The sequence below is a fragment of the Lolium perenne genome, chromosome 3, assembly GCF_019359855.2.
Source record: "Lolium perenne isolate Kyuss_39 chromosome 3, Kyuss_2.0, whole genome shotgun sequence".
Classification (NCBI taxonomy): domain Eukaryota; kingdom Viridiplantae; phylum Streptophyta; class Magnoliopsida; order Poales; family Poaceae; genus Lolium; species Lolium perenne.
The window spans coordinates 333,001,374-333,015,737 of record NC_067246.2 but is presented as its reverse complement, the minus strand read 5'-3'; the positions used below and the strand labels follow the sequence as shown (position 1 = coordinate 333,015,737).

Genomic DNA, 14,364 nt, shown 5'->3' with positions numbered 1-14,364 from the left:
GTTCCACATTGGTGCCGGAATCCCTGGTGTTGCGCCGCACTACACTCCTCCACCAACAACCTTCACGTGGCCTTCATCTCCTACTAGTTCGATAACCTTGGTTTCTTACTGAGGGAAAACTTGCTGTTGTACGCATCACACCTTCCTCTTGGGGTTCCCAACGGACGTGTGCTTCACGCGTTATCAAGCTCTTTTTCTGGCGCCGTTGCCGGGGAAATCAAGACACGCTGCAAGGGGAGTCTCTCACATCCAATCTCTTTACTTTGTTTATTGTCTTGCTTTACTTTATTTTATTTCCTGTTTTGTTTACTTTACTTATATCAAAAATACAAAAAAAAATTAGTTAGTTGCATTTACTTTATTTTATTTTCTGTCTTGTTTGCTTTATATCAAAAACACAAAAAAATTAGTTACTTGCATTTACTTTATTTTGTTATCATGTCTAGTCCTGCACTTGTTACTCCGTCACCCGAGGAATTGATCTTTACTTTTAAACAAGGGAGTGAGGAGAGTTTTAAAGAAGCTTGGTCTAGAATTTTTGATTCTTATGGTAAAACTAAACCTAGAATGACTCTAAGTTTGCTTCTTAGTAATTTTTATTTTGGGCTTATTGTTCGCTATAGATATGCTTTGGATGCTTTAGTGGGAGGAGATTTCCTTCATTGCGATGGGGATCAAGCTTTTAAAGCAATAAAAAAATTGGTTGCATCATCTAGCTCAGCTAATAATTTTGATTCATCTCTTGTTAGTATTTATAACAGACTAAACACTCTCGAGACAAATATATCTTGCTTAAAAGAAGGGTATAGTCAGATTCGTGAGCATTTTGATTATTTTCCAGTAAACTCTGAACCTTCAACGTGGGACCCTACTATTAAAGTTGATATTGATGGTAAAACTATTTATGCCCGTTGTGATATTATGTCTGAGTTTTGCCTTATGCCTAAAAGTATTTATGAATCTTTGACACCATGGGGACTTACTGAAGGAGGAGAAGGAATAACTCTTACTGATAACTCTGTTATAATTCCTAAGGGAATAGCTGAAGGTGTGTTCACAACCTTTCTTGGGAGAACGGTATCCACTGATTATCTCGTTATTGAATGTGTAGGGACAGGACAAATCACACTTCGAAGATCCCTGCAGAAACTCGTGGGAGCAACCATAGATCTGGGGAAAGGCACTCTAAATTTTACCTCTACACCCAGATGCGGTCATATATTCCCTAAACCAAAGAGTAAGAACAAAAAGGGTAGGCACAAAACCCCTGGTAATAATGTTAATGCTTCATCTCTTGATAATACTTGAGTTACACTTTCTGCGCCTAGCTGAAAGGCGTTAAAGAAAAGCACTTATGGGAGACAACCCATTGTTTTATTTCTGCAATTTTTGTTTTATATTTGTGTCTTGGAAGTTGTTACTACTGTAGCAACCTCTCCTTATCTTTACTTTATTGCATTGTTGTGCCAAGTAAAGTCTTTGATAGTAAAGTTGATACTAGATTTGGATTTCTGCGCAGAAACAGATTTCTTGCTGTCACGAATTTGAGTAGAACTCTCTGTAGGTAACTCAGAAAAATCTGCGAAAATTCATGAGTGATCCTCAGATATGTATGCAACTTTCATTCAATTTGAGCTTCTTCATCTGAGCACGTTAAGTGCCTCTAAAAAATTCGTCTTTACGAACTGTTCTGTTTTGACAGATTCTGCCTTTTATTTCACATTGCCTCTTTTACTGTGTTGGATGGATTTGTTTGTTCCATTAACTTTCAGTAGCTTTGGGTGATCTCCAGAAGTGTTAAGAATGATTGTGTCCTCTCTGAACATGTGAATTTTTGATTATGCACTAATCCTCTAATGAGTTTGTTTTGAGTTTGGTATGGAGGAAGTTTTCAAGGATCAAGAGAGGAGGATGATATAATATGATCAAGAAGAGTAAAGAGTCTAAGCTTGGGGATGCCCCCGTGGTTCATCCCTGCATATTTCAAGAAGACTCAAGCATCTAAGCTTGGTGATGCCCAAGGCATCCCCTTCTTCATCGACAACTTATCAGGTCACCTCTAGTGAAACTATATTTTTATTCCGTCACATCTTATGTGCTTTACTTGGAGCGTCTATATGTTTTTATTTTTGTTTTTGTTTGAATAAACTCGGATCCTAGCATTCTTTGTGTGGGAGAAAGACACACTCCGCTGTTTCATATGAACACTGGTGTTCTTAGCTTTACTTTTAATGTTCATGGCGAAGGTTGAAAACTGCTTCGTTCATTGCTATTTGGTTGGAAACAGAAAATACTCCATGTGGTAATTGATATATGGTCTTGAATAATTTGATACTTGGCAATTGTTTTGAGCTCTGAAATAGATCATGTTTAAGCTCTTGCATCATGCAGTGTTGAACCTAGTAGTGGAGAACTATAGTAGAGCTTGTTGAAATTTGGTTTGCATGATTGGTCTCTCTAAAAGTCTAGATATTTTTCTGGTTAAGGTGTTTGAACAACAAGGAGACAGTGTAGAGTCTTATAATGCTTGCAATATGTTCTTATGTAAGTTTTGCTGTACCGGTTCATACTTGAGTTTGCTTCAAACAACCTTGCTAGCCAAAAGGCTTGTACTGAGAGGGAATTCTTCTCGTGCATCCAAAACCTTGAGCCAAAACCTATGCCATTTGTGTCCACCATAACTAACTACTACATGGTATTTCTCTGCCATTCCAAGTAAATTGCTTGCGTGCTACCTTTAAAATTTCATTCGTTGTCTTTGCAATACATAGCTCATGGGAAAATAGCTTAAAAAACTATTGTGGTATTGAATATGTTACTTATGTATCTTATTTCTTATAAGTTGCTTGTTGAGCGGTAACCATGTTTTTGGGGATGCCATCAACTATTACACCTTTGTTGAATATCATGTGAGTTGCTATGCATGTTCGTCTTGTCTGAAGTAAGGGTGATTTATCATGATTAAATGGTTTGAGTATGCATATTGTTAGAGAAGAACATTGGGCCGCCAACCAAAGCCATGTATCATGGTGGAAGTTTCAGTTTGGACATTAATCCTCAATCTCTTATGAAAATATTATCTGTTGTTGAATGCTTAAGCATTAAAGAGGAGTCCATTATCTGTTGTCTATGTTGTCCCGGTACGGATGTCCTCAAGTTGAGATCTATCAAAAATGAGAAATCAAATGCAATCTATCTCCTTGGACCTTTGTACAGGTGACATAGAGGTACCCCTTTGTGACACTTGGTTGAAACATATGTAATGCAATGATAATCAATGAAAATCCAAGCTAATTAGGACAAGGTGCGAGCACTATTGGTATTCTATGCATGAGGCTTGCAACTTATAGGATGTCTTATGCATAACACATATGAATTATTACTACCGTTGACAAAATTGTCTCTATGTTTCCAAAATAAAAAGCTCTAGCACAAGAGTAATCACTGCTTCCCTCTGCGAAGGGCCCTTTCTTTTACTTTATGTTGAGTCAGTTTACCTACTTCTTTCTATCCTAGAAGCAAACACTTGTGTCAACTGTGTGCATTGATTCTTACATACTTGCTTATTTGCATTCATCATATTACTTTGTGTTGACAATTATCCATGAGATAAACATGTTGAAGTTGAAAGCAACTGCTGAAACTTATATCTTCCTTTGTGTTGCCTCAAAACCTTCTACTAAGAATTTATTGCTTTATGAGTTAACTCCTATGCAAGACTTATTGATGCTTGTCTTGAAAGTACTATTCATGAAAAGTCTTTGCTATATGATCAGTTGTTTAGTCATTATCTTTACCATTGCTTTGAATCACTTCATTCATCTCATATGCTTTACAATAGTATTGATCAAGATTATGATAGCAGCATGTCACTTCAGAAATTATCCTTGTTATCGTTTACCTACTCGAGGGCGAGTAGGAACTAAGCTTGGGGATGCTTGATACGTCTCAAACGTATATGTAATTTCTTATGTTCCATGCTTGTTTTATGACAATACTCACATGTTTTATATACACTTTATATCATTTTGATGCATTTTCCGGCACTAACCTATTAACAAGATGCCGAAGCGCCAGTTCCTGTTTTCTGCTGTTTTTGGTTTCAGAAATCTTACACAAGAAATATTCTCGGAATTGGACGAAACAAAAGCCCACGGCCTTATTTTCTACGGAGCCTTCCAGAACACCGAAGAGGAGACGGAGAGGGGCCAAGGTGGCCCCACACCACAAGGCGGCGCAGCCAAGAGGTGGGGCGCGCCGGCCTATGGTGTGGGCCACTCGGCCGCCTCCCGACTCTGCCCTTTCGCCTATAAAAACTCTCCGTCGCGAAAACCCTAGTACAGAGAGCCACGATACGAGAAAAGTTACTGTGACGCCGTCGCCGCCAATCCCATCTCGGGGGATTCTGGAGATCGCCTCCGGCACCCTGCCGGAGAGGGGAATCATCACCGGAGGGCTCTACATCACCATGCCCGCCTCCGAATTGATGCGTGAGTAGTTCATCCCTGGACTATGGGTCCATAGCAGTAGCTAGATGGTTGTCTTCTCCTCTTATGCTATCATGTTTAGATCTTGTGAGCTACCTATCATGATCAAGATCGTCTATTTGTAATGCTACATGTTGTGTTTGTTGGGATCCGATGAATATGGAATACTATGTCAAGTTGATTATTGATCTATCATATATGTGTTATTTATGATCTTGCATGCTCTCTCTTGCTAGTAGAGGCTCTGGCCAAGTTGATACTTGTGTCTCCAAGAGGGGGTATTTATGCTCGATAGTGGGTTCATGCCTCCATTGAATCTGGGACAGTGACAGAAAGTTCTAAGGTTGTGGATGTGTTGTTGCCACTAGGGATAAAACATCGATGCTTTGTCTAAGGATATTTGTGTTATTTACATTACGCACCATACTTAATGCAATTGTCTGTTGTTTGCAACTTAATACTGGAAGGGGTGCGGATGCTAACCCGAACATGGACTTTTTAGGCATAGATGCATGCTGGATAGCGGTCTATGTACTTTGTCGTAATGCCCTAAGTAAATCTCATAGTAGTCATCATGATATGTATGTGCATTGTTATGCCCTCTCTATTTGTCAATTGTCCAACTGTAATTTGTTCACCCAACATGCTATTTCTTATTGGAGAGACACCACTAGTGAACTGTGGACCCCGGTCCATTCTTTTACATCTGAAATACAATCGACTGCAATCTCTGTTCTCTGTTGTTCTTCACAAGAAAACATCATTTTCCACACCATACGTTTAATCCTTTGTTTACAGCAAGCCGGTGAGATTGACAACCTCACTGTTAAGTTGGGGCAAAGTATTTTGGTTGTGTTGTGTAGGTTCCACGTTGGCGCCGGAATTCCTGGTGTTGCGCCGCACTACACTCCTCCAACAACAACCTTCACGTGGCCTTCATCTCCTACTGGTTCGATAACCTTGGTTTCTTACTGAGGGAAAACTTGCTGATGTACGCATCACACCTTCCTCTTGGGGTTCCCAACGGACGTGTGCTTCACGCGTTATCAAAGCTTCCCTTCCATCTGGATGGCGGAGTCCACCAAGGCTTCTAGGTCAGCAAAGGGAATGTTGAGCAGTACAGTCTGCATCTCGTCGTGCAGTCCGTTCAGAAATCTTTCCTTCCTCTTCTCGTTGGTATCGGTTTCGTCCGGGGGGGGACCTTGACAGAGTGAGGAATCTGTCGCGGTATTCCACCAAGGGCATCCTTCCTTGCTTGAGTTTGCGGAACTCGTCTCTCATCTTCTTAATCAGTCCTTGGGGCACATGGTATTTGCTAAACTTGAGCTTGAAGTCCTCCTAGGTCATCATTTGTCCCGCATTCATTGCGCAGGCGCTTGTCCACCAGGCTCTTGCAGGTCCTGACAGGTAGTGGGTGGCGAACAGTACTTTTTCTGTGGCTTCTACTCCCGCAACTTCCAGGTTGTTCTCCATAGTTTGGAGCCAGTCATCAGCATCGAGTGGCTCTTCGGTCTTGCTGAACATGGGTGGGTTGGTGTTCTGAAAGTTCTTCAGCTTTGACCCAGGGTGGTCATGGTTTCCATGTCCTTGATTGTTCTGAGCTATCTGTTGCAGCACAGCAATATTGGCTTGTCGTTCAGCTCTCTCGACTTCTCGGTCTGCCATCATCATTTGCAACATCTGCAGCATGGCGTCTTGGTTGGTGTTGCGGGTTGGTGGGGCCATCTGAACATTGAGGTAGATGATAAGATAAGAGGGAAATTTCTATGGTTTGTTTGAGTTTAAAACGTTCAAAAATTGAAAACTTGAGTAGTGTTGAGGGGGTAAAAACCAACAACACTTTTTCATTCATACCAACATCACACATTACATAACTAACACACCGTTGGTTTTAAGAACCATTCATTCGTTCTACGATACAAGGGGACAGATACAAACTCACACCTACTCAAGTGCTTTAGTGATACTACTCTCCATCCGGGGTGATGGGTTCTTCATCTTCAGGGGTATTGTGCTTAGCGAAAAGCGCGGGCGTTGTCCAACTCCTTGCGAGTCTTGTACAGCAGGAAGTCCAGGCAGGCGACATAGTAGTTCATCTCCGGGTGCGGTGGCATGGTTATTGGTCTTCCCATGGGGTCATGTCTTGGGTAGTACACAAAGCGAGTGTTCTTGATCTTGTTCTCATTTTGTCCACACAGACGGGCAATTGCTTCTTGCATGGCTTTGGCTATTCCATCCTTCCAAGAGTTCCCGGTTACAGAAAACCATATGGTTTCCCATATTGGGGCTCCTAGATTTCCTCTCAGATCTACAATAACTTCCCATCGAGGTTGTCTTCCCGATGGATTGTAGAGGGGCACTCCAAAGAACTCGGGATACAGACGTCCTAGATATTCAACTAGTTGCTTCAAATCCTTCTCGAACATTAGGTCTCCTCCGTGGCCAAGCTGATAGGACTCACATTGGTACTCCATCTGTGAGCAATTAGGATGAGTAAGTTAGAGAGGTGATCAAGTGTGCAAACTTTTAGGTAGATTTACGAAGAAAAGTAAAGTATGAATCTCTTTTTGAAAAATATCTCAAGGATAAGGATGAGGATAAGTTTTCATAACTATTCACTTCCTTGGTTTTGAAACTAAGTTTTTCAGACGTCCATTCTAACTAGGGTCTCCTAAGGTCAAACAATGGCTCTGATACCAACTTGTCAACACCCGGATTTTTAAGTCCAGATGCCTATTATGCCATACATCGCAATCCCAGGAATATTGTTGTTGCGAGACATAACAGTTGATATCATAAAGTCATCATTCATTACAAACCATAGTCGTCTTACAAAGGTAGATCGCATGATCCAATATTACAATAATAGTTGATCTATTGATCAACGAACATCATAAATAGCGGAAGCGAAGTAGTAGTGGACTATCTAATCCACAGGCCAACGCTTGACGTCAGGAGTAGTCCTAGTTGTCGTAGACGTCGTGCTGTCCTTCGTCATGGTACTGCTGCTCTCCTTCATAGTCTGGCCATTTGAATAGCCAGGGACACAGCGATGAGTACTTTAAAGTACTTGCAAACTAATACTAGTGTAAGTACTATCAATTCTAGTAAAGGAGTGCTAAGCTCTAGGTTTATTTGCATAAAGCCAATTTTAGTTCACAAGCATTTGATAAAAGACTCTTCATTTGCTAACTAACTCAAGTGGAACATTAGTGTCATTCCCACAACTCTGTTGTGATTCAAAGTCCAAGTTCACCATTCAAATTCAAGTCACAAGTCACCAGTCACATTATCAACCCTTTTCAAGAAATATCTGACAACGGTACTGTATGGCCTTTCCAATTGTCCGTAACCGTGGACACGGCTATTCGAATAGGTTTACACTCTGCAGAGGTTGCACACTTGTTCTACAACATTTGATTACATTCGTCAGGGATAACCCTGAATCATCGTAACTCAGTACGCGGATCATCAACCATAACCTTTCACTTACATACCCTAGTATAGGTACCTCTCCCCATGAGCTTGGCCTCCCAGTGAAGACAAACCGTCAGCCTGGGAACTGCACAGGGCTTGGGTCGTACATTCACCTCATTTCACATCATATCACTGTTAACGGAGGCAGCCTCGGCATAACCCCTATGATGCTTGTTCAGAGGGAACCCATACTAAGATGCATAAACTTCCAGTTAAGCCCTACCCATAATCAGGTATTGTGGGGGTACTCAAAAATTGGAAATGTATCGCATCCAAACAAACCATCAGTTTTTAGCAAATTCACCAAGTCATATTCACCTTCAAAATCTTTCAATACAATGACTCATCATTCCAAGGTTTTCAAAGTCATTTCACTTCACAAGTTCCCATCTAGAGTAGTCAATTTTATTTGTTAGCACTAGCAACTAGTCATGAGGGGTGCTAACTACCTTGTAGCTCTTTAGGCTAAACTTGATACTCTTGCTCTACTCTATACTTAGACCAAAGTTAACTATAAAGGAAGCTTTGATAAAACAAAGTAAAAGCTTGTAAGGATAAAACTTGGGATTGGATCATTGAACATAAAGTAACAATGTAATGTTGCCTTGCTCTAGTAGAGCTTTGCACTTGCAAGAATATTAGCTTGCCTTGGTTGGTGTACTGATCAAAGTGGTCCTCTTCCTCCTGGTAGTAGACCTCCTCCTCCTGGTACTCCTCTGTACTAGCGTCTAAAAACGGAGACGAGATAACAATCACCAAACAAGCTTAAGATCTAGTCTAAGCACACACAAGGTTCACACAATGCTAATCTATCCTCACCACCTTGCTATCATGTTGGTTGACTTTGTTTTCTTCTTAAGAAAATAATTTCCTCTTATTACAAATATTGAATTAGGGTTTCTCTTTAGTTCTTGAAGAAATAATTTCCTCTCATTGAATCTTGTTAAGATTTAAGTTCCTCAAATAAATAATATATGAATCCCATGTTGACCAAGGTCAACCATTCATAATCATCATTTGGGAAAATGATTTAAATGAGGTAAAGTACCTCATGCAATTTTCAATAACTATGTAATTTAAGATCCTCAAGTGAGCAAGTATGAGACCATGCAACTAATGTCATCACATTGCTTCATAACACTTGGGAAGATGATTTAAATGAGGTGCTACACCTCATAGAATTAAAATCTTAGATTTGAAAATAATTTAAATGGGCTAGTATTGACTACATAGCCAATTTTTGATTCTAGCCCATGATCATACAAAGTACCTATGTGATATTTTTACATAAACAACTAGAGTATGTGAAATTTGATTTATGAGAGTTGGAATCAACTCAAAAGCATTTTTGGTTGAATTTTAAATAAAGTTTGAAGTTGCAAAAGTTCCTGCCTTGTTATTTTTGTCACATTAATTCAACAAAGGATCTAGTATTGAGGCTAGTGGGGTTGGATAGATATTTTCTTAAGCTCTCCAAAAATATAAAGTTCATCAAATTTGGTTGGGTACATTTGATTCTATTTGATTTTGAATAAAGCATCTGCAAGTAAATTTGAATCAAAAGCAATAAAACAGATTTGAATTTAACGGGCCACGCGGGAAAATTTAACGGGCCGGCCCGGCTAGACGCACGTTGCACGCGGGCCGCCTCAAGGGGACCTACGTGTCAGTGACACCTAACAGGCGAAACGGTATCGATCACTGCGGGCCGTTAGATTAGAGTGAGATCGAGCGGCCGTGGTTCGTCGTCGTCTCCGATGAGAAGGAGCTACTGGCGCGGCGAGGGTTTGGTCCGGCGGCTCACCTGAGCTCCGGTGAGGGGTTAGCGAGGTGCAAGAGGAGGTTGTCGAGGATGGGGAAGGCAGCGGTGGTCGTGGGAGCGCCTGAGGTGGCCGGGATCTTCTCCTTCGTCGAACGTCTGCGGCGGCGGTCGTCGGCGCAATTGGAGCTAGCTAGGGCGCAATGTGGACGGGCGAGAGGTCGAGGATGCTCAGGAGGAAGAGGGGAAGCGAGGGGTGTGAGGATTGGAGGCGTGGAAGTCCTCCTTTTATAGGGGCGAGGAGGTCTGCGGGGGTACTCGTCGGGTCGACCATGGCGCGGCTGTTCCGGTGAACGAACGGGCAAGGCGAGGGTAGGGTTAGGTAGGCGATGTCAAGGCGAGGCTAGGGAGCGTGCTGGCGCCGCAAATGATGGACGAGAGCGTGCAGGAGTCGTCACCGTCCTCGCAGTACTGTGGCAGAGGATGACGATGATGTCGACGGCGGCAGCGCTCGCGCCGGCAAGGAAGCGTGTCTGGCGGGTTGCTGTCGTCTAGGTGAGCGCGTGTGAGGAGGGAGAGGGCGAGAGGAGGGTTGGGTCGATGGCGTTCGTCGATGCTCTGTCGTACCCAGGGCGTGTCCACGCGCGTCCTGGCACATTCTGGGCGCCGCAAACACGGCGCGTTCCCGGCGGTGCGGTGTCTTTCTCCGACCATGGCTAGTATAGGCAGGCTCAGTGAATCATGGGGAAGTAGGGGGACAGGGTTGGCGAGGCTAGATAGGTGGGTAGGCTAGGGTGGCATGGCATGGCCGGCATGGACATGGACATGCCCATGTGGTGCAATGCCAAGGTTGTCAAGGGCACTAGGGCATGGGGAGGCTAGGGAGGTGTTGCAGGAGACCAAGGTGAGGCAAAAGTTGGGCCAACACTGTTTCAAATAGTGAAAATGGATTTGGTTTGATTCTGCCCACAAGGTGTTTGTCAAAAAGGCCGCATGAACAAAACTTTCAAAATTTTGAATGAATTTTTTTTTGGAGTTGCTTCATGTGATCAAGGAAACACAATGGAGGTGGTGGGGTAAAAATTGGAGTTGGTTTGCAAGATTTCAAAAAGTGCACAATCTAGAATCTGATTGGATGTCTCAACTTTGCTTGATCATAATTCGAAATTGGGAAGGAATTTGCAGGGATGGTTCTGAGCAAAGTTGTTCACCTTGATGTGGTCTTGGATGAGGTGCAAAGATTTGGCAAAGTTTAGTTTAAAAAACTCTTAATACAGAGGCTCAAAGTTGGCATCAGGCTAAAAATGGCAGTTTTGACCATTAGTGCATGTGAGCCCAATTTGATTTCAAATTTGATTTGATTTGAGTTTCTTTGATTCCAAAAGTGTTAATAAGCGTTTAGTAACATTCTCCAACCAGTGGTGCAAGCCAAAATGGTCTAGGTTGAAGATTTGCAAAAATGGCCATAGCCTCATATGTGAAGAATTGCATTTTTTTCTTACTTTCTCCTTTTCTCTTACTTTGCTCCACTTAGGCATGGTCTAGGGTCCATTTAGGGTTAGATTGAGTTTGGAAAAGGTTTCAAACCATTTGGGTAAGGTATGAGGGCATAGGTCAAGATTTGGTATTATGGCTATGTGCCACATATGCCTCTATGCATACTTTTATTTTATTTTTGTTTCACAAAGGAAAAGTTGGTAGGCACAAGGTTAGGTTTGTGGAGGTTTTTGCAAACCATCTAATAAGGTAGCACTTGGCATAGTTGATTATCTACAAAAAAAAGCCATAGGCTTGCATAGGCCTTTCTTTTTAAATTCCTTTTTATTTTGCCTAACTTAGAGGGTGAAAAGAAGAGTGAGGTTTAGGGTTTAGTCACATATTCAAAACATCAAGCAACTATCATGGCAAGGATCACACCTACATGCTTGAATACTATGCATATTACTTAGATTAATAAAAGTTTTTGTTGGTTCCAAAATTTGGAAAAAGGAAATTCATTTTATTCTTTGTTTGAAAATTTGGGATGTTACACACATGCCAAGTAGATTTGGTAGAGAATGATCCGAGTAGGCAGGTTATCATTGGGACGGGCAAGTTCCTCCATGAGAATGGAGATATCTTTGGATGGAAACCATCTGATATGCCAGGTGTCCCGAGAGAACTTGCTGAGCACAAACTACACGTTGACCCGACTGCGCGTCCCGTCAAACAACCTATGTGACCCGTAGGCGCGGAGCGATGGCGTGCAATCACCGAAGAGGTGAACCGGCTACTCGCCGCCGGATTCATCATGGAAATCAAGCACCCCAAGTAGCTGGCAAACCCAATCCTAGTGCTGAAGAAAAACAAGACATGGCGAATGTGTATAGATTACACCAGCCTCAATCGGGCTTGCCCCAAGGACCCATTCGTCCTCCCGTGAATCGATCAGATCATTGATGCGGTCGCAGGCTCGGAGTTTCTGTGCTTCCTTGATGCGTACTCCGGGTACAATAAGATGAAAATGGCGCTCGGCGCCTACTGCTACATCGCCATGACCTTCGGCCTCAGAAACGCCGGAGCCACATAGGCATGAACATTTGCCTCGAGAGCCAAATCGGGCGCAACATCCACATATACATCGATGACGTGTTGGTTAAGTCGACTCGGCAGGATGACCTAGTCGTCGACCTCACCGAAACCTTCGCCAACCTTTGACGCTACCAGATCGGAGTTCCCTCGGGGCAGCTACTCGGCTACATTGTCTCCAAGCGCGGCATGGAGCACAACCCAGGGAACACATCGACCGTCATGCGCATCAAGAGGCCCGCATGCCTCCTCGATGCACAGAAGCTCACCGGGTGAGTCGCACCGCTCAGTCGCTTCATACCTCGACTCGGTGACAAGGCCCTGCCACTCTACCGTCTCCTGAAGAAGTCCAATTCCTTCGAGTGGACAGAGGAAGCACAAAAAGCCCTGGAAACACTGAAAGAGGCCCTGTAGAACGCACCAGTCCTAGCCGCACCATTGCCCCAAGAACCCATGCTCCTCTACGTCGCCGCGTCGAATGGTGCCGTGAGCGTAGTCATGGTAGTAGAGGGTAAGGAAGAAGCAGCAACTCGTGCATCGCCCAGTGTGACATCAGTGAAGCCCTCACCGAGTCGAAGTAGCGCTACCTGCACTACCATAAGCTGGTCTACTCTGTGTTTAGAGCCCAGCGGCGACTGGCCCCTTACTTTTGTCGCCTCAACGCCACTCGCCGATATCATACTCAATCGGGACGCGACATGAAGAATCGCCAAGTGGGCGGTCTAACTCGGCGTCCACAACATCACGTACGAGCCCCGCCATGCGATCAAGTCCCAGGCGCTGAGGTCGATTTCTTCGTCAACTGGGAGGAAGTGCAGCTACCAACCTCCCCGGTGGACCTCAAACATTGGACCCTCTACTTCGACGGCTCGAAGAACATCGAAGGGTCCAGGGCAGGGATCATCCTTATATTACCGAAAGGAGACACAATGAGATACGTTCTGCAGCTACAATTTGAGCCCTGCACCAACAACATGGGTGAATACGTGGCACTCCTCCACGGCATGCGGATCACCAAGGAGATGGGTGCAACACGGTTGCGCTGCTTTGGCGACTCCGACCTCATCGCCAGCCAAATTTCCAGAACCTGTGACACCACCAAACCAACATGATCTCCTACAAACGAGCGGTCGACCAGGACGGCACTGGCTTCTCCGGGCACTTCGTCGAATGGATCGACAGGAGCAAGAACGAGGAGGCTGACACACTTTCCAGGCTTGGCTCCAAGCGGAAGCCACCTCCACTAGGCCTCTTCCTCGACATCCTCACTCGCCCGTCGGTATGGCCACCCCGCGAAGTCGACATCGCTGAACCGCTGGCCCCCGATTCCGTGCTGGTCGAAGTCGCCTCAAACGTCGGGGACTGGACGGAACCTTACATGAACTACCTCGAACGGCAGATCTTTCCCATGGACGAAAGGGAACCACGCATGATCGTACGCCGATGCAAGTCATTCACCATAATCAACCAAGAGCTGTACAAGCGCAGTATCTCTGGAGTATTCCAGCGGTGCGTAGGGCCGTAAAATCCTGCGCGACATACACGCAGGAGATTGCGGTCACCACGCAGCAGCCCGCTCGATAGTGGCTAAAGCATTCAGGCACGGCTTCTACTGGCCAACCTCTCATGCCGACGTAGTCGAGCTCGTTCGCGCATGTGTTGGGTGCCAGAAATACGCGAGCCAGTCGCACATGCCGGGCTCCTCGCTCAAGACCATTCCCTCACCTGGCCATTCGCTGTGTGGGGCATGGACTTGGTGGGCAAGTTCAAAACAGCCCTCGGTGGCTACACTCACCTCCTTGTCGCCGTCGACAATTTCACGAAGTGGGTGGAAGCAAAGCTCATAAAAAAGTGTGATGGCAAAACAGTGACGAAGTTTCTGCGGGAACTGATATACCGCTATGGGTACCCGCACAACATCATCACCGACAATAGCACGAATTTCACCAAATGAGAATGGCGGACTTCTGCGAAGAAAACGGGATCTGACTCGACCTCGCCTCAGTCGCGCATCCCGAGTCGAATGGCCAAGCGGAAAGGGCCAACCAGAGCATCCTCCACGTGATCAAGCCA

At 44.3% G+C, this 14,364-nt stretch overlaps 1 protein-coding gene across 1 annotated transcript; it reads left to right on the top strand.

Moving 5' to 3' along the window:
* Nucleotides 1–13,399: 13,399 nt before the first annotated feature.
* On the top strand, nt 13,400–13,816 carry LOC127340446 (uncharacterized). Its single transcript, XM_051366193.1, has one exon. It carries the CDS (start codon nt 13,400–13,402, stop codon nt 13,814–13,816), a length of 417 nt encoding a protein of 138 aa, XP_051222153.1.
* The last annotated feature ends 548 nt before the right edge of the window (nt 13,817–14,364 follow it).

What these genes read in the sequence shown, in the direction of transcription:
- LOC127340446 (XM_051366193.1), top strand. Translation starts at nt 13,400, where the DNA reads ATGATCTCCTACAAACGAGCGGTCGACCAGGACGGCACTGGCTTCTCC.